We start from the raw sequence: 26,363 nt of genomic DNA, 5'->3' as shown, positions 1-26,363 counted from the left end.
TCAACGCACCTAGGAGGCTTTGTGTGTGTGTGTGTGTGTGTGTGTGCGTGTGTGTGTGTGCGTGTGTGTGTGTGTGTGTTTTACACCTGTTGTGAGTGGAATAAATAGTACGGATGGTCCGTAAATCTTTGGTATATCGGTGTTACACGCTCCCACTTGCGAACCCTTTTGCAGTCAATGCGGGATGCCTTCAGCAGAAACCCTTTCCGAGAAATCACATTGATGCGCACGTTTGGCGCCGTTAAGCAGCTTTCCCTGGCGGTCTGGCGGACTACATCCTTGTACGACGTTGATTCATCACGGCCCACTTTCCTGGGTTTCCCGGGCCGTGTTTGGCGGACCTGTGCTATTCTATTACATAGTAATGATGCCGTGCTAGATGGTTTTGGTGATTTCCGTGAGGGGTGTAACGACCGACACAGCAAAAGTTACCGACATGAACAAAGGAGCTGCAGAGAATGCTGCACGTGTGTGCTGTTAGCAGCACCTGGAATGGCGGGTGAGCTTTCCAAACCGCCGTCCACTTCACATCATCGTTCGCCCGTAAATCTCTTACGTTACGCCCGCTCGTGGGAAATGAGCGAGCACCGTCTTTCCCATCTGCTTCTACTAGTAGAACCATAACCCCCACAACCTCACAGCCGCCAAGTCGCCCCTAAGTGCAACCAAAACCTAGTGCTACAACCTTTTCCTGCAACTTTACTTAAAAAAACGTTCAAGATGCGTCATCCAGCCAGATAGATTCGCTGCCACTACAAGTAATTTCTTCTATTATTTGCGGTAACCCTCGGTACCTCTCGCCTAGTTACTCGCTGGCCGGGCTCTACGGAGCGCGGCTGTCCGCCATCGCCCGCAGCAGGGCCAGGAAGGTCGCGCGGTTCTCGTGATCTAAGACGCGCCGGGGTGCCGCCAACTGTGTGCACTGAGACACACACCCGGAGTTGCTGCTACTGCTGCTGCTGCTATCGCAACTGCCAGCAATGCCGTTTTCCCCATAATTGCCACTGCTACTGCTACTGCTACTGCTGTTGCTGCTGCTACTGCTGTTGCTGCTGTTGCTGTTGCTGCTACTGCTGTTTCTACTGCTGTTGCTGCTGCTACTGCTGTTGCTGCTGTTACTGCTGTTGCTATTGCTGTTTCTATTGCTGTTTCTATTGCTGTTTCTATTGCTGTTGCTACTGTTGTTGCTGTTGCTATTGCTACTGCTATTGCTACTGCTATTGCTACTGCTATTGCTACTGCTATTGCTACTGCTATTGCTACTGCTATTGCTACTGCTATTGCTACTGCTATTGCTACTGCTGCTGCTGGCCTGGGGACCTCTGCCTGGAGCCGGACTTTTCTTCAGCGGCGCCTCGACCACCTGCAGCATCGCCCAGCCGAGGCCCCCTGGACCGAAAACCATTAGCACCAAACACAACCGTGAGCTTCATGCGTATTGCGTGTTTGGAAGGGATAAGGTGGTGTCGGAGGCGTAGCTGAGCGTGTGCTTGTGCCGGTGCTTGGTTGCATGCAGTGGCTTTCACACTCGGGCTGCTGCTACATTGTAACATTTGGGGCCTAGGGGACACCTACAAACATACAGCGGACCGGCCACCCACCCAATACCCACCCATGTAGCCGCCCTTGTCGTACAGCTGCTGCCAGTTCTCCGCCGTGAGGGGATCATTGTCTGACACCTGGCAAAAAGGAGAGACACCGTAACGGGTCCGTACACACACACATATACACACTTACACACATACACACGCACACACAACCAACCACGGACCTCACCCTGTTCCAAATCTCCCCGACCAGCGCCGGCTTGTCCAGCTCAAAGACGCATGCGGAGGTGTAGAAGGGCGAGACGAGACCCGTGACGTCGGAATCGCCCCAAACGGGGTAGCCGTGCGGCGAGTAGAAGTCCAATGTGCCCAGTCCCGAGGGATCCCAGCCGGGCCCTATGCTGCCGTTACGCAACCGGAAGGCCCGCCTGCGAGCAATCTAAAGCGAGCGGCAGTGGGGCCGGCCCCTGCAGACCTGAGAGAGCTCGGGGCAGCTCCCAACACTAGAGAGCCCGAGGCAGTAGACCCACCCACCTGAGGGCCGCGTCAGAGTAGAGGTTCCGCGGGCGCCCTTCGAAGCGGTCGATATGGTGCTTGAGCCACTGCAACACACAGTGTGGCAGAGTGTGTGTGTGTATGGACGTGTGTAACCCCCATAAGCCACAACGGACATTGTGTGCAACGTGGACGGGTACTTGGCCCACCGTGGGTTTTGGTGGTTTGCTGCGTGGTGGTAGGGCACCCAACAAAGCAGGGAGGAAACCGCGACGGGAATGAAATCCAAACCATCTCCAATCCATCTGCGGTTCTGCTACGCTTTTCACCCACCCCAACCCGCCCCACCTGGGCTTCCGTACAGTACGGCACGCTATGCGCTCCAACCGTGACTTTAGCCCGCGGGTCGGCCTTGTGTACGGCAGCTGCCAATCGTGAGAGGAACCGCTGCAGTTGCGGCGGCGTTATGTCGGCGGTACGTAGACGGCAGCTGGTGATCTGTACGACACGTGCAGTACACAGTATGGGGCTGGGACAGATAAGGTCATTGATCATACTTGCCGTACTGTCTGTGTGTAGCACAAACGTTGCGCCAGACGCTTCTTATCTATATAGCGGGATTTCAAGCATCCACCCCAAATCTCGTTGTTCAGCCCGCCACGTGCAGCGAAACCTGTCAACACGGCGGAGTCAGTGGTCTACGTCGGTGCTCACCAGCGGCAGCAGGTACGACATCTCGGAGTTGTACTGCTCGATGACGTCCCAGTACAAGTACTTGTTAAACCATTTGCTGCCCCAGCCCGGCGGCCCTCCACCACCACCGTCCGGAGGCGTAGGTGTACGGCTGACCTTGACGGCAAGGGCCTCCCATTCCGCCGCCAGACTGGCGTTGCCGTACCACGGCACCGGCTTCGCCTCCGCTGCTGACGCAGCAGCGATGGGAGTGACCGTGAGGCTGCGGTCCGCGGCGCCGAAACCACGACCTTCCGTCGGCAACCCGCATGGACCAAGCTGGGACGCATTCTGCTCGTACCGGCGTACGGCATCCGTCAAAGCGCCGAATTGCTCATATCCCGAGGTGCAAGATACGTTACCGAGCGGCTCTGATGGCGGGGAGGTCGCAGAAGCAACGCTGGCGGACAGGAGAGAGCCCCTCGACAGGCAGCCGACGTCGGCATCACGGCTGCTGGTCCGTCGGCTCGCGTTCGAAGAAACGGCTGGTGGCGGCGGCGGCCTGTTGCCCGCAACGAAGTGCCAGCCCTCGTACTGTAGTACATCTTTGCGGCCCTGGGGGTGAGTGCATGTTCCACTGCGCGAATATGACCGCCCTGTGTGTATGTGCAGCTCGTGATACGTCCTGGTCGCCTTGGTTTCGCGCCAGGAGGGAGGACGAGCGTCTCCGAAGACATAACGCGAGCACACACACACACAGGCACGTGCACACGCAGGGACCGCTGCTTCCCTTTCTTCGTAGGCTCAGCCGATTCACCCCGCTGTAAGGGGGCTACCAAAACAGTTGAGTAACAGCCCCAAGTTGAGTTAGATCAGGGGGGAGCACCGACATGACATAGATAAGGGCGGATATGTTGCAACGCTACACATTGACACAATCAATCAATCAAACAAACAAAGAGACAGACAGACAGACAGACAGACAGACAGACAGACAGACAGACAGACAGACAGACAGACAGACAGACAGACAGACAGACAGACAGACAGACAGACAGACAGACAGACAGACAGACAGACAGACAGACAGACAGACAGACAGACAGACAGACAGACAGACAGACAGATAGGAAAACCCTTAGTCGTTTCCACCCACCCACCCAGCCCCCCAGCCACCCACCGGCACCTCAGAAGCGTTTCCCCCAAAGACCTTGACGACCTGTGCTATCCATGTGTGTATTATAGGTGCATGGACACACACGTGCACGGGGGGGGAGGGGGCCGAAGGGAAACAGGTCATCAATCGATTGCCGGACTCCGGGACACGTACGGTCTGGCCCTGTACGGCGTGAGGCTGTAAATGCGGCGGTTGGCTGTACGGCATCAATATTTCACATGATTATCATCTGGGGTGTACGGTTGCAGGACCAGAGCATTCCTGGTAGCCATGCGCCAGGCCGCTGTCTGTCTGTCTGTCTGTCTGTCTGTCTGTCTGTATGCATGTCTGTCTATCTGACTATCGGACTGTCTGTCTGTGGTATTCCCCCATGTCAAATTAGTATTCATGATGGTGACGTGGTGCTGATGTCAGCACATCAGGGGGCACAGCCAGAACGAGGAAAGGAGACCCACCACCACGCACATGCACATCAATACCGTACGGCACAGCGGTAACGCCATGGAGTCGGTTAACCGAGCAGCAGGCGGCAGAGCCCTACGGTCGTCACCACTGAATCGCTCTGTGGTGGTGGTGGTGGGGGGGGGGGGCACACAGCGGCCGACCACACACGACCCTCTCCCCCACCAGAGGCCCCCAGTTCGCAGTGGTACGGTATGGTGGAAAAAGCCCTAAACGCTGTGTGGGCGGTATGTGAGGAGTCTAACGGCCGATGGTGCCCTCCAGCTGGCGGGACAGCGGCTCCCCTTCGTCCCCCCTTTCCTCCGCTCGTCCCGCACCGGAGCTAAGGCAGAGGCCAGGAAAGACCGAACAGTCCCAACAGAAGTACTCCTCTCCTCCCACCCCCACATCCCACACCGGACTACAATCCACTCCAATCCTACGTACTGCCCCACCCCACCCCACCCCACCCCACCCCACCCGGGTGGAGCGGTAGTCGGCGGCGCGCTCAGGTCGGGTGTCGAAGACGGCCGGATTTTCGAATTCGTACTGTCCCCACTCAGCATTGTACCTGCGCGGCGGCAGGGGACGAGGCGGGATCGGACGCGCGGCCACACATACATACATACATACATACACACACAACGGCGCCCTAGCCCCAGAGCCCTCACGCCCTCAGCGGTGTGCCGGGCCACCAGGCCCCTGTGGCGAGGTGAGGCAAATGGGCCATGTGTGAGGAGGACTCTGCATCGCGAGGAACCTGACTTGCAGCGCCCTCCCCTCCCTTCCCCCGCTCCGTCTGCTCCATCCATCCATGCAGCTAGCTGTCGTACATGTAGAAATGGTAGAGGCGCAGGTCCCAGCTGGTGCCCTCCGGCTCATTGAACAGGTCGTAGCCCATCACCACGGAGGAATACGTGGCGGCAGCAGAGAACTCCAGGCTCACGGCCTCCACCGCCGCTGCCGCTGCCGCTGCCGCTGCGGCGGTGGCGGTGGCGGCGGCGGCACCGCCTGGGGATCCACCTCCGTCGCCGGCACCGCTGCCTTCATCTACATCGCCTCCGGGAAGCGCTGTGGTCCCGGGATAGCCTACTGGGTGCGTGAGGGGCGACACGTGAAGTGAGCTGGCCATATCTCCCGGTGACTGCGACTGCGACTGTGGCTGCGACTGTGGGGGTGGCTGTGGGGGTGGGGGTGGGGGTGGGGGTGGCTGCCGTGTTGCCGAGGGCTTTGGATATGGAATCGGATTTGGGCGCCGCGTCAACGTCGGCGCCAGCGTCGGTTTCTGTTTCTGTTTCTGTTTGGGCGGCGGGGGCTTCAACGGCTGTGGCGGCTGTACCTCCTCCTCCTCCTCCTCCTGGGCACCTAGGTTGCCCGACGGCGGTGCGCTGCGGCCCCCCACCACCACTCGCGCAGCGGCGGCGGCCCGGCTCGCGGCACGGCGGAGGACCTCCACCTTGTCAAGGGCGGCCAGCACATCGTCGGCGTACGGCGGGGGAATGGGTGTGGCCGCCAGGTGCCGTACAAGCGGCGTCAGGCAGTTGTCCACGTACCCGGAGGTGCCGGCGGAGGTGCGCATCAAGTACAGCGCCCGGTCTCTGTTCTCCGGCGGGTTGTCTCTGGGGGCGGGGGGGCCGGGGGGCATGAACCGGGGTTGGGTGGGGTACGGGAGTGCTGCTTGGCCATTAACTCCCCACCCAGGAATGTGTCCAGTTTAGCTGCTTTACCTGGCAGATGTGGGGAGGGTGGGGGGTGGAGGGTGGGGGGTGGAGGGTGGGGGGTGGAGGCGCGCGTTGCCCCAGCAGCGGCGGCAAGGCGGCACCAGGTCACATAGCCTGTGGTGAAGTGAATCATATACATCATGCAGTCTTGTCGTGATTCACTACTTCCTGCCAGGAGGGGCCCAACGGGGCGCTAAATACTGTGGGTCCTGTGGGTCATTGCCCGCCGGACTGCCCGCCTCCTCCCCCCGCCATCCCGCCATCGCACACACACACACACAGACACCTACCTGCGTACCGCCAGTATGTCGTGCGACCACAGCGTCAGCAGCACCTTGACACGCCGTCGATGGCACTGCCGCAGCAGCCAAAGGAGATCCTCGACAGCCGCATCGCCACAGCCAACCACCACCGCCGCCGTCGGCGTCGTCGACCCACGGGTCGGCGGGCCCGCACCATCTGTCTTCGATGTTGCTGCGGGTCCCGCCGTGTTGTCGGCCCAGCATGGATTCAGAGCGCCGTCGAAATGAAACAAAACACGCAGCAGGTTACCCCCCGCGTCCGCCAGGTCGTTAACGGCGTCCTGTAGGGAGGTGGGTCGAGGTAAACAGCTCCCCATGGGCACATGGCAGCATGGGCACATGGGACGGGTTCGTGCGCGTGGCCGAGCGGTGTTGAGGCTGCGAGGCATGCGGAGGTCACGTGGCGACGTGTAACGTCATGGAGTGGGCTCGTGCAGACCCTGTGTGTGTGTGGAAGGGGGGAAGGGAGGAAGGGACCAGTGCCTGCTCGCTCCAGGGCTGGATACCAAGGTGAAGGGCGACGGCACGTGCACGTGCGAGGCCGAGTGAAACGAAGGTCTCTTATTATCACGTCAAGCAGTCAAGCAGTCCCAGGCAGCCAGACAGGCCCAAGCAGTGAGAGGCACCAAGCACGGCAGGGAAAGCGGATGGTGGAGACCTCAGCGGCGGGACGCTTCTTCCTCCCCCCAGCCCCCCAGCCCCCAGCCCCGCGGACCCTGAGCAGCTGCCGCAGCTCCGCCGGGCTCTCTTCCAAGCTCGCGCGGTGGAAGGGAAAGATGGGCAAATTGCCGAGATTGATTCCGAACCAGGCGGGAGGGGGGTTCGCCGCCGCCGGAGACGAGCCGGTGGAGGAGGCGGGCCCTGCGCCCTGCGGTTCCGCATTACCAATCGGCACGGGAATGCTGTAGGTGCAGCCTTGCTGATCCTCTGGTATAGTTTCGCTGCCGTAGGGCTCGAAGTAAAGGCTGGCGTCCGGAACGGCGGCTGCAGGGTTGGCCGCAACGGCGGCTCCTTTCCTAGGGCCTTTGGTACTGGTGTTTGTTTGAGCGGGTGCTGATAGACATAAAACTTTGTGGAGACATAGCACAATGGTCAAGGCTGCGAAGGCGACGGGTAGCCTTGTGCGACGGGCGAGGGTCGCGGTGAGGCGGCGCTCGGCTGTCGGCCAACGGGCCATCCTCTGTTTGCAGCTCTACTTCCTTTGGCCACTTTAGGGATCGGACATTGCCTAACATAGTTGCTTATTTATAATCTTATCGGATCCGGGAAGTTTGTGATGCAGGCAGCATACGGCATGAATGCACATGAAACGGTTGACCGGACGTTTTGCGTTCGCGGTGTCAAGGCCTGTCTACACAGGTGAGGCAGTATTTACATGACTTTATTTATAATTCTGGAGTAAAATGACTAAGGTCAGAAGTAATAAACCGGCTGGCAGCTGGCTGCATTTTGCAGAAGGTTTGACTCAGAGCGGACTCCGCTCTATATGAGCTTTGGACGCTTTAAAGGCCAACCTGTCGGGTCCATATTTTTAAGGTCAATAAACGCTTAGGTTGATTTTCATTCATAGTTCAGAAGGCAATCCTTGCAGCGGAGCCAGGACGGCTACAAGTGCTTACAGCACACGCTGGGGCCTTACGGACTCGGCAAGCCATGAACGCGTCACTAGCTCAGGGCTTCAGCACGCGATGAATCAAAATGTCCCGGCCAATGTATAAGTTTTCTGAAAAAGGCGATAAAAGCACAGGATGGGCGTATAAAAATGGCGAGGCACACCATTACCAGGAAAAGAACCATCCTGACAAAACCGGATGCGAACCTCCGCCCCAGAAAAGCCAAACGGACCGCAAATTCCAAGAGGCAAACGCCCAGTCCCCCAACAGAAGCTCCGGAGAACGCACGAGAGCTCCCCCCGGAGGGACGGGAACGCCCACCCACCCACCCCGGGCCCCACCCCGCCCACGATGGACATGTCGTAAAGTTCAGGTGATTTCAGTTTGAAAGTTGCGATGCGCCGTACAGTTGGTGGCGACTGCCGAAAAACAGCCTTAGCGAAATTACGCCGGACACAACATTGGGCGTGACGTTCCAACTGAGTTATCAAAGCTTACAGGCACTACGGTAACTCGCCCGACGCCTGAAAGCCCCACACGCAGGAATCCCTCATTCCCACCCCAGTCCCCAACCCGACACTAACCGACATTTTCCCGCTGGGGGACTTGGCATGCCTGCGCAAGGGGGTTCTCACAACCCCGCCTTATTGCACCCCCTTGGTGTCCATTTCCCTGCTACTGGTATAAAGTCCTTCGGAAGGGTGACGCGGGCCGCTTTAACCCTTTCGCCTTCGTTGTGAGATGCTAAATCGAGCATTCAAACCGCAAACCACCATAAACGGGCACTGAACGCGGAGCAGCCTATGTTGTAACCGCACACAGCCCTTGCTGCATCCATTACTTATCATCCTGTTGGCCATTGTCAGTAGCTTGTTGTCGGTAATCGGCAGCGGCATGAAGATGTCTAAAACATTCAATGTATTTACATGTTTGATGCCAAAAAAAGAGGGGGTTTTGAGGTCTAAGCGCATGGCTTACAATCATAAATCAAACCCATATGCGCCCGGGCCATCTAAGCCCCAACCGGGGTAAACCTCAATATGCAAAGCGCGGCAGAAATTCTGCTGTAAATACTGCCAGTTATTTGGAGGGGAACCCCGAATCATTCTGGAAATTTTGCTTAACATAACAGCCCACATGGTGATGTCGCGCATGTCAAGCCGCGATTATGCCTTCACGGCACTCACAGGTGGTACAACCGCTAGGCCCAATCTAGATACCGTACGCGATGCTAGGTCGGGCCCAGCCTGGAAAAGGAAAGCTAGAGAAGAACTTTGTACCCATTGCGCGGGTATTCGCGTCAATACCAAATGTCGACATTTGGTGGCGACCGGTCGCTTGAGTAGGACTAGCATTAACACGGACCAGCAAGAAGCCTCGACAGCAAGGCCCTCGCTATAAACGCCAAGCGTGCCGATGCTTTACCCTGACCGACAAAGCTCAACTCAGGCATGTTCGGTAAACATGTTCGGTCGGTAGCGATAAACACGCCGGCCTTCGAGGGCCATAGGATTCCTCGCTTTCCCACTGAAATACCAGCATTCCCCCCTCGCGCCGAAGGGTATTTGCCGCCAAGAGCAAGTTTCAAAGAACGTCTGCGATGCACGAAGCCTCATAAGAGTGAAAATACATGGACCATACCTTCCCGCATTCGTTGCCACCCATACCACCCCAATTTTAAATTAAACCAAAAGGTCCGTTCAGATATGAAACAACGCACTGAACAGCCAGTCCGGTAAATCCTGCAGTCAACGTATGGCCTAATCCCAATTATTAATAGAAAGTCGCTTAGAACGTCCTGAAGCGGTATAGCGTGGATCCTGACAAGTCGCAGATAACTGTATGCCAGGTCCTAATATGCTCCTGCTTGCGTTAGCTCCGGCCGCGCAGCAGCATGCACGCATATTGCGTTATAAAAGGATGTCGCGAGAGTTAGTGCTGCGAGGCCACATGAACCCCGAATGACGAACCGGACAGAGCTCTTGGCTGGCAATGCCGGACCCTGGAGAACAGGACGTGAGCGCACAGGGCAGTACAAATACCGAGTCCAGCCAGCTCGACTTGCCGAAACCGGCGCCTCCACGTGCCAACAGAGCCTCTGTTGGCACGTGCATGAATTCTGTATACTGTGAGTCCGTCCCTCTTACTGCTCCCTACACCACGTGTCGCGTCCACGTGTCTTTCCTATCTTCTCGTCTGGTGCTACTCCACTGCTCCTGTCGCGCGTCACAGCGCCTTGTCCTTTCGCCGCTTGGTGGCGCGTGGCTTGTACGCAGGCGTCCCCTCGTCCTCACCATCCGAATTACCAACCCCACCGCCGCCGGCATCCTCATCCTCGGTACCCCCGCTGTCCTCACTGTCGCTGCCGATCCGCTTGCGCCTGCCAGCCCGCTTGGTACCCGTGCTCCCGCGTCCTCTCCCGGCGGCCGGCGGCCGACCCCGTCCCTGGCCTGTTGTTGTTGGCTCGCGGGTGCTGCATGCTCCCCGGCCCCGGGAAACCCGGCCGCGTCCCCTGCAAGCGGGTACCATAAGAGATGCACGTATCTTACACGTACGATGGTGGTCCCATAAAGGTCCCTCGTGAAGAATCGTTTAAAAAATGCTATCAGCGTGGTTAGGTGCATGCAAGAACGCCAGCACCATGGCATACCCTGCCAACATGTAATGTGTGCGAACACACAGTACACTTTGTTAACTATGAGCATCCTTTTTTTCCCTTCCACGTCCGGACGCTTATGTGCGGCGTAATACCAGGATACCGGACATGATGCATATGCTCATGGCTGTTCTCTGAACAGAAAGAGGACCTGAAAGGATGAAAGGATGATAGTGCGCCCGGCAGGAACCACGGAAAACTGTGGCCCCGCGACTCCGCACCTGGAAGCAAGCGGCGGCTTCTTGGCCCCGCCAGCTGCAGAATCCGGCGCAGCCATGATCTCTTCCAGGTTGATGGCCACATCTCGGAGGTCGTTCTGGCCGGGAAACGCATCAGCGCCGTCAGCCCCGATTGCCGCGGCAGCAGCGCCCTGCCTGTGGAAAACAAAACGAACACGGAGCAACAGGCAAATCCAGAATGGCTTCGGGGACGGATGTCTAAGAGTTACGACGCGGGAACGACGGGTTCGTCGGCACCGCGTCCAGTGACGCCGAGCTTTTCACGTGCTTTCCCTTACAGATTGCAAGCCCCCCTGCAACATCCGCGGCTTCATGCGAAGATCATCACCACTGCTGCTTCCCCCCGTCGACTTACTTGTAATCAAGTTCGTCTTGCTTCATCAGCGTCTTGAGTACTTTATACACCTCCTCTACGCCGGGGTCCAGCACCGAAACCATCCCGATACCCCCCCCAGCGCCCGCTGCAGCCAGACCCGCCGCGGCCTTTGCCGCCCGGGAGGAGACGCCAGCGCCCGCAACCGCCGGCATCCCCGCCACACGTGCCGCCACGTCCGTTCGAAGCTTTGACGCGTTGAACCGCAGCTTGCCATTGTGGACAGCGGGAAACTTCTCCTCCACCTTGCGTTGCTGACCTGTCGGCTCGTATCTGCACAAACCCAACAGGCCAGACCAGGATCGCGTGATGTTCTCACGGCCAACCCGACTCCATACGTTTGTGTACCCACAACTTCGCTACCTTTCGCCGAGCCAAGGCGAATGGGAAAGAATTGAGTTGCCATAACTATGGGACGTAAGCACAGTTGCCGTAACAGCCTTGCTCTTAATCCGTCTTCTGGATATTGAACTCTATGGCACCGTCGTCAGCGCGAGGGCGGATCTTTATAGACATTATTTCCACATGTCGATGTCGTATGCATTCATGGCTATACGATCTGTTGTGCAAGCTAAAACACCGACTAATACTGCCATACGAAGTTGTTCATGCCTGCATGGGTGCCACCTGAACGCACAGCCAAAGCGCGCAAGAACTTACTTGGCAACGCGCTCAGCAGTTACTTCGTACGATAGTCGCAGGTACTGCTTCAGCAGCAGGAGTAGCGACAGCGCTACGGAAGCCTTTACCACACCCGCCAGGTTGCTGGACGGGGTACCAAAAGAAGAAGAGGTTGAGCGAGCAGATGGCTCCGGCAATGCAGAATGCGTGCTAGCCCCGTTCTTAGTATTCGTCGCATTGGCCGCCTGGGAGGCCGCAGACGGGACAGGCAGGCGAAGCAGAGGAGGGGGAAGATGAGGGTGATAGCTAGCCCTTGCCGGGGCGAAGCGGGGCGCTCCTCCAGAAGGCGCACCGTGCTAAGAGTGGATAAACCAGTGGGCCGGATAACTCCCAGCACGCCAGCCGCAACTGCCGGTCTTTCACCACGGCCCAGCCCAGCAGATCCGTTCATACGTACAAACATCCATGCGCACGGCACTGGTTCACCGTAGCATATCCTAACAAAAGCTGACTGCAAATGGAGGAATGTAAAATGCACAAAGGGCAAGGCATATTCGTAACGAACACGATACGGGCCGCGTACCTTTGTCGACTGCGCCGCTTCCCGCAAGTCCTGGAACCGTGCTAGCACCTCCTCGGCGCGGCGGCTGACGATCTCATTGATGCGCACCAGCACAGCAAGCAGCTCGTCCATCTTGCGGTACGGCAGCTCCGCGATGATGTAGGCCATGAAGGACAGCAGGTACGGGTCCGACTGCAAGGTTGGGTACGCCGAGAAGGCAGAAGCCAGAGGAAGACATTCCAACTTCACAACGGTGGACCATGTTTGCGCGATCGATTTCTACAGCTACATTCGGATGGTGTACGCGCGAAGGAACTGTTCGGACTTAACAAACTATCGGAAGCATCAGGTCCGGAAATATTTACAATCACGAACGCGGACGAGAACATGATGGCCGTGATACAAATAGCGTGCAGCAGCCAGCGGCCCATACTGCATTTTCATCACTGGCCCCTCAGTCAGAGCGGCCTGATGTGGACAGAGCAACATGTGTGTGTATAAGGAGAAGCCTGCGTGTGTGTGTACAACAATCCATTGCCTCCTAAAAGACTCCCCTTAGCTCCGCAAACCCCACTAAGCGGCCACCCTCACTGTCTGCTGGCCACATTTCAAAGATGAATCCTCGTGCGCTCTCGCCTCCGTCGCAACGCCATAACTTGTTGGAAGGCTGTCAAACAGCATATTGCTTACGAACTGTGAAACCAGTAAAATTTTGCTAGAAAGATGCAATTTCAGCACTGTCCGGCTGCGGTACCTTGGCGGCCGTGCCGCTGGCCAGCGAGCAGCCCTCGTCCAAGGGCTTGAGCAGCGCCGTCAAGAATTTGGCCTTGAGCGCCTTGTCCGGCAAGAAGACAGTGGTCCACACAGCCGATAGCCCCTCCACCAGCGTCCGGCACTTGTCTGCACATGCACATATCACATGACAACGAAATACAGAACTTCACATCCGAATCTCGCCGCATACCTACTCAAGACCAGGAAGGGTACTAGAGCTGCAGGTCACCCGGCCGGACAAGTTTCACCGTGGCCTAAACCGCCATCCAGTTACTGTGCTTGCCAGGTAAGGGGTGCCAGTCAGAGCAGGTGTACGTTGTATGCCACAAGAGTTACAGTTACGTACTGGTATCAGGTTGACCCGCAGGTGAACGCATCCTCCACGATGTGATGATGGCCAGCGAGGCTGTGCGGCAAGCTGTGCGTACAGTCGTGCACGAATATACACCGCACCCCGGTCCCCTACAGTGATAAGCGGTACCTCACGCGGAAGCTTACCTGGCGCCGGTGCCTGTCCAGGCCGTTCCAAAGCCGCCAGCCTGCAATGAAAGGCGTAAGCCTCCGTCACGCCGCGGGGCACCTGTCCCGCCACGTACGCGGTGTTGGCCGCCACTACCGCGCGCAGCCCCGTTAGCGCGCGGCTTGCAGTATCGCGTTCTGGGTCAGTCGCCAGAGCACACAACGCCGGGAGGGCCTCCCAGGGCACCACAATGCCGCCACGAATCACTACCTCGATCAGGTCCAGGGCGCGCCGCCGAACGACTGCAGGAGGTTCAAAGAGGCGGCAAGCGGGGAAGGGCAGGGATCAGGGACACGAGTCGGATCAAGCCCTGTCATCCTGCCTTCAGGGCCCTACAAGATGCATGGCATGGTCCAGAAGAAATGAAGTACGTATGATAATGAAGTACGTATGATAATGAAGTACGTATGCAGCAGCATCTTAATACGTTGCAAATGGAAGTGTCCACGCATTGGTAGGCAGAACCGCGGCTGATATCGACAAGCTTATGCGAGCAAGTATAATCAACGAAGTAAACACGTGTATGAAGTAGGTTCGCCCCATCTCTGCTATGTGCTGGTAGGTATTAGCACTTAGGCACATCACCACAGCCGATTACCTGCTCCGTGGGCAGCCGCAGTGCCGGTGGGCGTCGGTGGCGGCGTCTGGCCGCTGGCGGTGGGGCACGGCGCCGGCGTCGTGTCCGTGGCGAGGGCTAGGATCTTATCCCAAAGCATCTGTTGAGGGACAGGAAGATGAGGTCAACGACATGCAAGAGCGTACGTGCGCATCGATGAGCAACCAACTTGATGTTCTCCTCTTTCTTGAGTCTCCTCTCTAGTTATAATGGAGTGTGTTCTCCGTTGTCACAACTACGGAAGACTATATACGCACCAGCACCGGGGTGGGCTTTTCGCTTTCATCACCTATATGCCTACATCACTGACTCGAGACACGCCCTCACACGCAAATATATATCGCGTGTGCGCACGCGGGATACTCCACTCCCCGTGGCCTGTGCATACAATGTATGTAAAACGCCACACCGTCTTGTGCAGTCTTGGAACAACAACCAGTTTCGCGCAACTGATAGCCCATACGCTCATTTGGCGTGTGTGTGTATGTGTGTGTGTGTGTGTGTGCAAAAATGGAGGCACTTGGTGCTTGCCTGGATGATGCCGCTGCTGACGGAGCTGCTGTCGCCTTCGCCGTTCCGACGCGCCAGCGCGCGGTTCTCTGCATCCGGCAAGGTGCTTGCAACTTGTGCAGCCTCGGCTTCTTGCCGCGCGGCCGCCTGACGCGCCAACAAAACATCTTCCTCGGATCGGAGGAGGTCAGTGAGCGAGCTGAGGCAGCGCGCCTTGATGGAGGCGGGGGCAGAGCTCTCCAACGCGGCCTCAAGCACGGGTCCCACGTCGCGGACGTTAACTGCGAGCTGCGGCCGCGCTATGAAGATGAAACCAAGGGCCTGGCGACAAGAGGCAGCGGAAGCAATGGTGAGTTTGGAGTTAGTGCGTGTGCGCCACTGGCCCCCGGGAAGCCGTATTGGATAATGTCGCTCCGAGCGCTACTTGGCTTGGAACACATGACGTGTTTTCGTGGACCACATCGCACTCGTCGCAGAGCCGATTAACAGGTGACAACGACTGTGCAATCCAATGTCAAAGTAATCAAACAGCTGTAGCATCGGTGCATAGCATGTCACTGTGGAACCCGTATCCGTATCGCCCAGTGGACTGAGCGGCACACGTAGCAATGCGCACCTGCAACGCCGTCTCCTTCGCCCGAACATTGTCGCCCAGCAAGTTGTAAAACCGCAGGACCAGCTCCATCGCTGCCCCACACGTGGGGTGCTTGCATTCCTGCACGCCAGAACCCGGGTATGGGCCATTGCGCAACCCCGTCGCAATGCAAACAACTGAAACAAGTACAACGGCAGCCGCCTAAACACTGCATCATGACAGTAGTATCCGAGTAGTGTCCCCTTCACCTCCGTCACCGGTGTTAACTTAACGCGGCGGTTGAGTCCGATACTGCGTTGCCTCGGTGCAACGGGGGGTTGGGTGGCAACCAAGGTACCGGCGTGGGACAGGGCCCGGTAGGTCTCCTACCTCGTTGGCGTCGTCCAAGATGTCGGCACCATATCGGCACAAGGTGCCCAGTGTGTACAGCACGCGGGGATACATCCGCTGCTTTTCTGGGAGACCTGTGACCTGTGGGGTGTGAGCAGATTCACGAAGTTGGCCTAATATAGCCAATCTATGTAGCCAGTTTAAGTGGGTAAAGGACTTTTCCACCAGGGTTTTCCTCAGTCGCGCCGCAGCCAACATCTCTTAAGCTACAACGGAGGAGTCATGACACCGCAACTACTTCATGACGCTTGATTGACTCACTGCACGACTAATCGCTTACTAGACAAGTCCAACAAGGCATGACGCACAGCGCGCTTGCCTTTTTCTGGAAGTCGTTGTCTAGGAAGTTGTAGAACGTGGCAGCCTCCAGGCGCACCGTGTTCCGATGGCGCGGTTTGAGCTTGGCCATCGCGCATAAGCACTGGCACGCAACCGTCACGGCCTGCATGCGGCACGCAAGGCACCATGTCACGACCACGTCACGCCACCACTGACGAGCTCTAACCAGGATGCACAAGATACACGACGCAACCGGATCCCAATGAGATTTGTGAGAGCGGAGGTCAATATGCGTACTCCGCTGCCTGAGCCCGGTCACGTTAGTGCGTTGCATCGGTAATGGGAAACACGCACGAGCACGAGCGCGCGCAAAAAAGATGCCCACATACACGACGCCTTATCTCACATGCCTCACATATCCCGCTGTGTTCCTTCCGTTTTCAACGCACCTGCACGTGCGACACCCGACAGATAATGCTCCGCACGTCCTGCACAATCTCATCCGCCAGAGCGTCGTCCATGTGACGTAGTGCTGCCATGCAACCGCCCACGATGGCCAATACTGCCAGCAGCTGCTCGGCCTTGCGCCGCCCAGCCAAGTCGTTCGTCCCCGAGGGCATCTCCTGTGCGTCAACATCATCCCAGGGCCGTCACAATTTCTTCATGCACAAAGAACTCCTCTCCTTAACTAAATAGTCCTCACATGCAGAAACTCATACAGCCGGCAGCGCTTTCAAACCCTCCTCGCAACAGCAACCTATCGATAATGTATACATAAGCGTCCCGGCCACTCAACCCCTTCCGCCCGAAAAGCGGAGCTGGCTAGAGCAGCCCAACGTGCCTTGATGTACGGTGACAGACAGCGTATGACGCGTTGCGGGTCTTCGGCCCGATGAAGCAGCTTCACGTCCGCTACACACAGCGCGTGCAGCGCCAGCAAGCACTGGAAGAGCTCTTCGGAAGGCGCGAGTCCCCCCTTCCGACCAGACGTGCTGGGCGGTTGCGGAGGCGCATCCTGCTCCCCTTGAAGCTCCAGAGCACGCGCCAGGAGGACGTCTACCACCTCCCTGGCACCCCGCCTCACCGCCTCGTACTCGGACTTGCCGTCCTGCAGAGAAAAAACAAATCGGGGTTCGGCACGAGGCAAATCCGGGCGGGAATCATCGGCAATACGTCTGGAACCGCACTGACCGTGCGACAGGAAACACCTAGTACTACCACGTCATAAATAAATGCTACAGCGCAGCGATGTTGAGGAATTCTCCACAGCCGCCCAGAGGCGCGGGTAAGCATGGATCCTTCGGGCCCACCCTTGAGACGAGGCTGACTTATGGGCCCCTCAAGGTGGCTGGTTAAGCTCAATCTGAACAGGCTTACAAACACAGCAAGCACCTCCTGCTTCCAAATGGTTTGGTGGGGAACTGGATTGCATGCCCGTCGCTAGCCCTTTTCCCTAGCGGCAACTGCGCTCCACGCACCTCCCCCACGACGTTTCGGATCATGGCCACGATGGGCGTGGCGGAGTGGAAGGGAATGCTTATCGCTGAGCCCATGCGGCTGTATATGGCCATGACCACATCGCCAAGCTGAAAGGCCCGCTGATCGGCGCCGCGTGATACGTCGGAGCTACCCTCGTCGCTCTCTGCGATAGCATGTATGAATGGGGAATGAGTGGTTGAGGCGCATCTGCAGACGCCACGCGCAAGGCCGCAGGGAGTTCCTACAAGGCGACCGCGCGCCAGTTCGGGGACTGGAGAGGTCCTTTAGAAACGGAGCTCGATCAGGAAACACTCCAAAGATGAATAGGTAGCAAACAACAGTGTGCCAAGGGAAAAAAGGCAAGCAACTTGTCTCAGCTCGCGATAAATGGACATTCAACCCTTACCCAGTCGGAATTGAGGAAGAAACCAGATCTCAGCACAGATCTTGTTAACCAGAGCGCGCATCGTGTCCTGCACGTTGACCGGCATGAGATGCTCGTTCGGGGAAATGTTGCCATAGAGCAAGCAACACCATGCAGCAAGGGTTCTGCCGTGAGCTCCCAGCACCAGCGCATGCCGTCGCACTTGCAGGCGGTATTTAGGCTTTGTTGCCTCATGCGACAAAGCCAGACAAGCACCGTAGCTGGCGCCTTTACCAAATGCTGGTGTATGAATAAGCATGGATAAGGTTTACCTTATGCATCTGGAGCATATCCCCGTAAAAAATATACGAACAGTTATCGTCTCGTTAAGGTGGAAACCTGCAACGACTATGGTCCCATCCTTCTCCACCCCTTTACCCCTTACCTCAGTGTCCGTAGCCCGCGACACAATGAGCAGTAATGCGTCGGTCCGTCGCTCAAACTCAGGGCAACGCACGCAGCACTCCCACAGCAGCCGGACAGCCCGCTTGCGCACCGTCAGCCCTGTATCCGCCGCGGCGTGAACGAGCACGTCGTAAAATTGCGCAGCGAGGTCGGTGCTACGGCTGATGTGCCTGCAGCCGGGCATGCGTGGAGGTGAACCGGAGGGAGGACACACCGGGCCAGCCGGCTGGGTGTACAAGATGAATATGCCTGCGGACGCGCCCCACATTGTCCTGGTAAACGAGGGCTGGGGTTCTCCTCATGGTACTTGTTAGTTGTCTTGCCATCTGTCGCGACGACCTTAACACGCATGCCCTACTTGCACAGCTCCCAGCATGAGGCCACGAAACTGAGAGATACGACGCGGCAGCCTTACTTTTGTTGGATCCTGCCATGGATCAGGGCCCTACGTCTTCGCCCACAACTTTGCACATGCAAGGTAACTCCATGGGCGGCAGGATTTGGGCGACCACTCTAGCCTGTCGGCTGCAGGTGCGGGTGAACTCACTTCCCGATAAGGTCCAGGGCCGCCTCGCGCACCAGCACACTGTCGTCACTGAGCGCCCCCTTGATGCCGACCTGTGTTCACGCAGAGCCCCACACTAAGCGGATTGGCTATTTGCATAGTAGCCAATAGTGAGCCGGTTAGAGCCAGTTTTGCAGGATGGGATCTAAATTAGCGTGCCACCATGGCCTAGGACGCAGAACTTAATGAGCTTGGTCCCCTGAAAACTATCTATGCAACGAGCAAAAGGTACAATAACTCGGGCACTTTTATCTACAAGTGATCGAAACACTTAGATCAGATCCCTGCAAATAGCCCGACCCAATGCCACATTCTCATATTGACAGCCACGTCCAACAGCCAACGCGCTGCAGGCCCCACCTGCACTTCCGGTAAACTCAGGATTCGCACGTCCACCTCGATCGCTCCACCCAGGAGCTTTATGGACTTGGCGCGCGCAGCTGCCGCGTAAGCCTCCTTCTGTGTGCGACCAGTCCCGCCGGCCTCCGCTAGCCAGCCCAGCAGGGTCGAGCGGCTGCAACCCAGAACTGATTTGGTGATTAACCAGCGGCTGAGCGCAACAGCAGTGACACGGTCAAGGCTGGGTAACCCTGGGGCCAAGCACGCAGCATTGTGCACGCACATGTTACTTTTCGATCTGCAACAGCAGGATAGAGCATTTCCCAATCTTGAAAATGGGCACCGCACTACTGTACGAAACGTGGCACACACACACACACACACGGTGCGGCATGCCGTGCATGTGCATTGGTACAAGAAAGAATGAAAACCATATTCTTTGCAGTTCGGCTGCAGTCAGATTTATGCCCACCCAAAGGGCGCGAAAAGAAGCGGGCGAAGGGCCGGGCCTCAATTCAAAAGCTTCCAGAATGTGTTGCAGGTTTGCATTTCCGCGAGCATGCTTTGAGGTACCGCGTGTCGCTGCAGTAACTGGTCAGGGGCGGTGCCCATTTGCGCGGATAGCCTCACCCACCGGAAGTGGATGCCCCCAGGCAGGAACGCTGGCGTTCGTAAATCTGCTGGTAGTGAAGAATGGCGTCCTTGGTCTGCTTGTCGTCAAGTTTGCACCCTTGCTGCCGCTCCATCGCCTTATCATGTGCCAGCAGCATATTGCACGCTATAAGCTGCCGAGCACTGCCAGCTATGCTGATGTCCATCGCCACCGCCCCGCTACTGCTGCCATCCTGGCTAACCGAAGAGCAATAAGCCGGCATGCCTGTGCCCGCCTCCACGGTCAAGTGCTCGATGAGCAGCTCCTGAGCCACCTCACCTTTCTCCGGCACACCGTCATTCGCTTTTACCTTAGAAGCAGCTACGGTAGGAAGGGCAAGGCAACGCGGATAAGGAAGTTAGGAACGGACACAAATGCACGCCGACGATGAGTGTACAAGGCGTCAACGCCAGCATGGCCATGCACGCTACATGGCATGCGCGGAAATCATTACGAACCGTGCCATGTGACATACCAGCACCAGAGAAACACACCAAAAAGGCCTGCCTTCAGCTCACGTGTCCTTTATTATCCTCCCAGGGCCCAAGAGCCCAACCGTAATCCATCTTTCTTCCCTGTCGCCCACGATGAACATTTCCCAGTACATACCGATAGCGGCATCCACAGCCGCGGCAACCGTCCGCGTGGCCTCGGGCGAATCCGCTTCCTTGGCTAGCACGTAGAGCCGCCGCGCTACCAGGCCCAGCAGCTCTATGCAGACCAACTGTGCGCCAGCATCCGACGTGAGGTGGTCTTTCCGGATGATGCAGATCAGGCGGCGCAAGAGCACCGCCGCCGCAGGCCATTCCGGCAGTGGTAGCGCCGCCAGCAGATCCTCTACCAGGGCCTCTACCCAGGCCTTCAGGTCCGATGACGTGTCCGCCTTGCCGGCCCTTGCGGAGGGCAGCCTGCGACGATGGTGGTGGCAACGTGGATTGCGGGTTGGTAACGGGAATCCGTACAGCGCACATCCGCACACAATGATGGCACCGCGGCTTTCCATGCGCACACCTTTGCTCACAGGTTTTAACATATGTATTTCAAGGATGGCAAAGCGTAGGACGCGCCACGTGTCCCGTCCCTCTTTTCCTAGACAAGCCAGCATCAGCTTGAGCTTTCCTACCAAACCCCGAGGACCGCAAGAGGACAGCTTTTTGCGTTCCCTTGGGTCCACCACATAACATTGGCTGGGCTTTGTGACTCCAGGCGTAGACATTTGGTAGCCCGCTGTAACAGTAACAATAACAGCAACAACGGGGAGATGAACAGTATCCATGTTGGCGTCCGGCCCGCAGCCGCTCAGTTTGAATACCCGAACTCACTTTGTGATGATCGCACGCCAAAAATGATCAGCCCAGTGAGATGGCAGCTTGGCGGGCATCAGCGCATCCGAATAGGGTACGTCCACCTTTGGCAGCTCGGCAGCTACCTGGATGAGCTGCATCACGAGCGCTGTAGACATCTGGATATTGGTCGTGTTGTCCAGCGTCTGCATCAGTGGCGGCGGCGCCAGCGGCGCTTCATGTAAAGTCCAATCAATCCACCGACGCTGTTACCGACGCTGTTACCCCGCGCGTTGCAATTACGTTTGCGCGCAACTGCGACCCACATCTAACCTCATCGACCCACGCTAACACTACGCCATCGCAACAGCGTGTTCACAAACATCCATCCACTGCAGCCCTTACTCGCAGTGGAATGAATCACCGTTGCCCAACCCCGCCATGTTTCTTACTTGCAGTGGAAAGTGTCGCGTCAGGTGCTTGCCAGTGTTCATGTGTGCCGTCAGCCCCTCCACAACCTTGCCGAGGACCGTCTCCCTGTGCATTGGGTAATACTTAAACATAGACACGGCGAGACCTGCACAGGAGTTGTGCGGGAGCAGGAACTTCAGTCCTTCAGTGGAGGGAGACGTGACCCAGATCGGACTGTGCTTAGCCATTAATACACTTACAGCAGTCCTGGTAGTACAGTATACAGCAAGTACGTACATACAGCAAGTGTCTTATGTACACCACCTCAGTGATTCTTCGGCCCAGGGGGTCCCCATTATAACTTACCTAGGGCCCGGTAGTGAAGCGTCTGCAGAGATGCAACAGTAAGTGTCTGCTGGGACATGCGAAGCAGTGGAATGAGGCCCTCGACATCCATGCGCGCCAGGCCCATCACTTGGGCAAGCAATGAAAAGGCCTGCTCCAGCTGCCCCACCAGGACCGCTGTCCAGCGAGGTGCGCTGCAGCAGGTGGAAATTGAGTGGAATGTAAAATGGCACAACTACTAGTCGTTTTTTCTTGTCCTAACCGGCCGCACAGGTTCAGTGGCGATGCACACATAGCGGCTGCCGCGAAATGACCGCCCCGTCTTCACGCCACGTCCTCACGAAAAGGACACAAGGGAGGACGGAAGCTCTTTTACATCCACCAAAGTACCATCAGTTGCTTCTACTGTCCGATGTAGTCTAGTTGCGTTCAGGTGCGGCACGGTGCCATACTCATACGGGTGTCCAATTTGGAGTCAGTTCCTTAATCTAGAACAGCACGGTGAAGAATCTAGAACAGCACGGTGAATCGCGCGGGTTGCGCTTAGAGGCATCCGCCAGTACGTACTTGCGACCAGCCGCCGACGCCCCGGCACCTCGGCCACGCGGCGTCTTTGCGGGTTTGGCGGGCTCCTCCTCCTCTGTGGACATCCAGGAAACCAGAACGCGTGCACGCTTTAAGCTTTGTCGAAAGACACACGCACATGCCTGGCCCTGCTTGCAAACCGCTTATATCTGCAACCCACAAAAGAGCCACCAGAAAGCTGCTGGCCTTTCGTTCTTCATCCACCTGCATTCCTTTTAGTGCATACACGCCGCCCCTTCTGGACCTCAGCACAGATCAGAAATCGAGCAACATGGCATGTTCACATGAAGTCTGTGCTCACGCGACGCACCATCCTCAGATACGCCTGGCCGGTACACACGCTTAAAGCGCAGATCATGCAAAGGCAGGACGTTGTATTGCAGGTGGTAGTTCGTCAGCTCCACTGCACAGCCCAGGATCTCCTCCAGATACAGCGACGGCGGCAACTTGGGTGTCGTATACACCACGAGCTCACAGAGCACCGCCTCCAGTGCAGCAGTGACATCCCTCAACAAAGGAGATTTGAGCTGCGGTAGGAAACACAGACAATGGGACATGGGATATGCATGCTGACAGCCGCTCTTTGCGCTGGCAGCCGTATGCGATGTGGGTCATGTCGGATCGTGCCGAGCTGCACAATGTCTTAGCACTTCTGTCCCGTAGGAGGTACAGAAGCAAGCGGCTCCCGCTATCGCCACGTTAGGCTACGCTCCTTAGGTCGGGTAGGACAACATAACCACCTCAGGCCATGGGCGGGTTGCCACCAAGCCCTCACCTCCGAGTCCTCTGGAAGCATCTGCTTCCGTCCCGTTTCTGCTGTACAGTGGAGTGCGAGCAACAGGCTCTGCAGCAGCGCGTGCGGCACCAGCTGCAGGTACCCCTGCGCCTGTGCCGTCAGAAGCTGGCCGTGCAACTCTTTGAGAGTCTCAAGCCGGAAGTTACGGCGCGCCTGCTGGCGTCTGCGCCCACCGCCGCACCCGTCTCCATCCTCCACACGGTCGCGACCGTCCTGGTGCTCGCCATCGCTAACCGTTGTGCGGCTCGTGGCCTCCGCGATAGACGCCTCCAGAAACGAAGTCAGCTTTGCTGCAATCAAAATCCATGTTTATGGATCGAAAGACATGCGTATGGCTAGGCAATCCAACGTAAGGGTCAAGGGTGTGCATTACTACCATGTGGGTTCTGTGCTATGCATACTTGAGATACTTGAATCATACGTGCAGACAACTATATGTGGCGGCGTGTGCATCTGTGCATTTGTGACGCCCGGCGTGTGCATATGTGCACCTGTGACGCCCGAAGACCGTCTCCATAAGGAGTGCGCTACCATTTGCTTCATAGGGAGGCATACCTGCAGCCTCTTGAGGTTCGTCATTCATGACAACATACGCCTCTGCACGTGCCCCGCGTCGCGCTCGCTTCTTAGCGGCAGGGATGTCAGAGGCCTGCATGGAATCAGGTGCGAGATTTGCTGCTTCAAACATTCTGTTGCAGAGCGCCCCGCATCCTAAATCCATATCTGACAGCTGCCCGTCTCACCACACCACGATCTGGGCGGCCTCTGTCCCCAGCTCCATGTCTGTCCTTGCGGCCGGACATAGTCCCCGGCGGGTCCAACTGACTGTTGTGCGCTGAAACAGCCATGGCACTTTGTTTCCCAGGTGTGGTGACAGCAGTCTCGATGGCATCCGCGTCTGTAAGTTGACGAGCAAACCCGTGAAGACCGTGGGGCAGACTGTATACGGGCCTGCTGATGACCTTACCCGCCACACCGTAGTGGAAGAGGAGCGGGTTATGGCTAAGCAAGCTCTTAGCCAGTCGGCAAGACGGACAGGGGTTGTTGAACACATCAGTGTTAACCGGGTTCCTGGAAGTTGCAAGACCCCATGCATGTCGTTAAAGTAAACCAACGGCGTTGGAAGTGTTCCGGCCACCCACACGTATAAGATGTCGGTTTCATTCAGCACGGCATCCAACTGCTCCAACAGCTGCCGATTCAGAGCCAGCTGTTCGTCTATCTCGTCATTGGTATACTGGTGCAACGCCACAGACGATGGCACTGCTGAGACAGGTAATCGCAGAAGGGTCACTGGGTCGTCATATGAAACCAAATCTAGCTTAAAGCGTGGCCCAGCCATCGGTGCAATGCACAGTTATCTTTCACCCGTCAAGAGCTTGCTATATCAAGGTGCAGCACCCATCGTGCTATCGTGACAGCCCGCCAAAACGTTGGCAAGCGGATTGCATTACAAAGTCAGTAGGCATTCTATGTCACAAGGTCGGAGATGTGACGACCGACACCTTGCGAGGCGCACACATCCAAGGCAACGCACGCATACCGCGCAAAACTTACACCTGGTTGTACAATGGTATCGGAGCTGCAAATGGACATTTCACACACTAGGCTCCCTTGACTGCAGTTATTTTACATGGAGGTTAGTGTCGCAAAATTAATTAAGATTTTTTAGCTTCTAAGCTTGAGCTATGGAAGCAAGCTCCGAGGTTGCTCAGGAACTTTACACAGAACTAGCAGAGGAGGCAAGTGTGGTGACACAATTACTGTGCCCCATAAATCTACTGAAGCCAGCAGATAATTATGTTACCTGAAGTCGCTTCACAGAGCCATGAATAGTGCCTCCGACCTTATACGTCGCGTCCCTTTTATCGAACAGGTTTATCATGAGCTCGAGCACTTCGTAGCAGACCCTGCGTTCTGTGCTGCCCTAGGAAAGCCAACTCGGGACGGCTTTCTCGCGCGTTGGACGGGCTGGGCGAAAGGCCAGGGACAGCAAAATAAGCTTACGGTGAGGAGCAATAAAATGTGCACCCTAGTTGCCGAGTTCATGTGCTTGGAAAGGTGGCCCCCTCGCTCCAAGCCCTAGCCCTGGTGTCGTCCAGGTCAGACTCTTAGCGATGACTTGCTCAAGTACCCCTATACGCTTTCTTTTCTTTAGGAGTCGCAAGAATCGGAGCCTTTGGAAAGGGCTGTGGTGGACGTTGAGCCCGTCCCTGAGGATTTGCTGGCTTCAACGTCAAGGGAAGCAAGCGATGGTCAGCAGGATAGCTTTGTAGTTATTGACAAGAAGGATGCAGTGGAGTCGATGGCGTTCTACATAGCCGCGTGCATTTCAGACCTGCCGGAGGCACAGTCGCTTACGCCTAAGCAGCTGCAGACAGCCCTTTTGGACGCACTCCGAGTAAGGACTTGTTCGCTATCAGACCCGGCTCCATTTCTCTCCATGTATACCCTCCCCTTGTGTTGACCCTCCCTTTGTTGGAGGCAACAGCAGCACCGGTTGTTCCCTTACCCTGTGTCGCAGACTCTTAAGCGGTCCAGATTTCAACGAGTTTGCACTTGGGGCAGGCGGATGTACCGGTGGAGCACATACACTTACAGCGCTGTCCAGGTATAGTCTTACATAAGGCACGGAATCAACCATGATGGATGAAGTTGACCCCTGACCCGTGATGTTGTCCGCGCAGATGTACCAGAACCCATGGCTAATGAGGTGAGGTCTGTTGCGTAGGCGTGGCAAGGGAGTTGGATTTGATAGTGCCCTGCCTGACCTAATGCTCCGAAGTGCAACTGTGCCATTGTGCTCGGCCAACCTAAAACGACGCAAGGCCGTGGCATGTCGGTTCAGTGTCATGGCCTGCCTCTTGCCGCGCATGCAGGGCGCTGTTGGCTGCACTGTGGGCTGCTTCACGCGTGTCCATGCGGGTGTTGCTATGACGCGATGTCTTCATCAGCTGTCACTGCAATCGTGGGCAG

At 57.0% G+C, this 26,363-nt stretch overlaps 2 protein-coding genes across 2 annotated transcripts; one reads left to right on the top strand and one right to left on the bottom strand.

Moving 5' to 3' along the window:
* Positions 1–823: 823 nt before the first annotated feature.
* Positions 824–24,729, bottom strand: VOLCADRAFT_115818 (uncharacterized protein; the record flags this gene model as incomplete). Its single annotated transcript, XM_002945849.1, has 43 exons — positions 824–913; positions 1,602–1,679; positions 1,777–1,975; positions 2,082–2,149; positions 2,391–2,540; positions 2,757–3,145; positions 4,376–4,453; positions 4,803–4,903; positions 5,166–5,500; positions 5,672–5,951; positions 6,344–6,636; positions 7,071–7,453; positions 10,263–10,480; positions 10,846–10,998; positions 11,219–11,509; positions 11,897–12,102; positions 12,441–12,611; positions 13,174–13,319; positions 13,692–13,955; positions 14,312–14,429; positions 14,882–15,160; positions 15,456–15,554; positions 15,804–15,905; positions 16,105–16,266; positions 16,553–16,726; positions 17,011–17,211; positions 17,582–17,745; positions 17,989–18,055; positions 18,392–18,581; positions 18,959–19,029; positions 19,337–19,566; positions 19,950–20,288; positions 20,577–20,691; positions 20,758–20,875; positions 21,290–21,456; positions 21,703–21,827; positions 22,028–22,200; positions 22,574–22,646; positions 22,902–23,118; positions 23,367–23,677; positions 24,214–24,285; positions 24,355–24,458; positions 24,530–24,729. The coding sequence occupies 43 exons, from the start codon at positions 24,727–24,729 to the stop codon at positions 824–826; spliced, it is 7,764 nt and encodes a 2,587-aa protein (XP_002945895.1).
* A 963-nt stretch (positions 24,730–25,692) lies between these two features.
* On the top strand, positions 25,693–26,324 carry VOLCADRAFT_115817 (uncharacterized protein; the record flags this gene model as incomplete). Its single annotated transcript, XM_002946199.1, has 4 exons — positions 25,693–25,788; positions 25,912–25,998; positions 26,075–26,100; positions 26,267–26,324. 4 exons carry the CDS (start codon positions 25,693–25,695, stop codon positions 26,322–26,324), a joined length of 267 nt encoding a protein of 88 aa, XP_002946245.1.
* Between the last annotated feature and the right edge of the window lie 39 nt (positions 26,325–26,363).

The sequence above is a fragment of the Volvox carteri genome, assembly GCF_000143455.1.
Source record: "Volvox carteri f. nagariensis unplaced genomic scaffold VOLCAscaffold_1, whole genome shotgun sequence".
Classification (NCBI taxonomy): domain Eukaryota; kingdom Viridiplantae; phylum Chlorophyta; class Chlorophyceae; order Chlamydomonadales; family Volvocaceae; genus Volvox; species Volvox carteri.
Note: the sequence above shows the minus strand (reverse complement) of the source record. Positions and strands in the feature narration are given on the sequence as shown.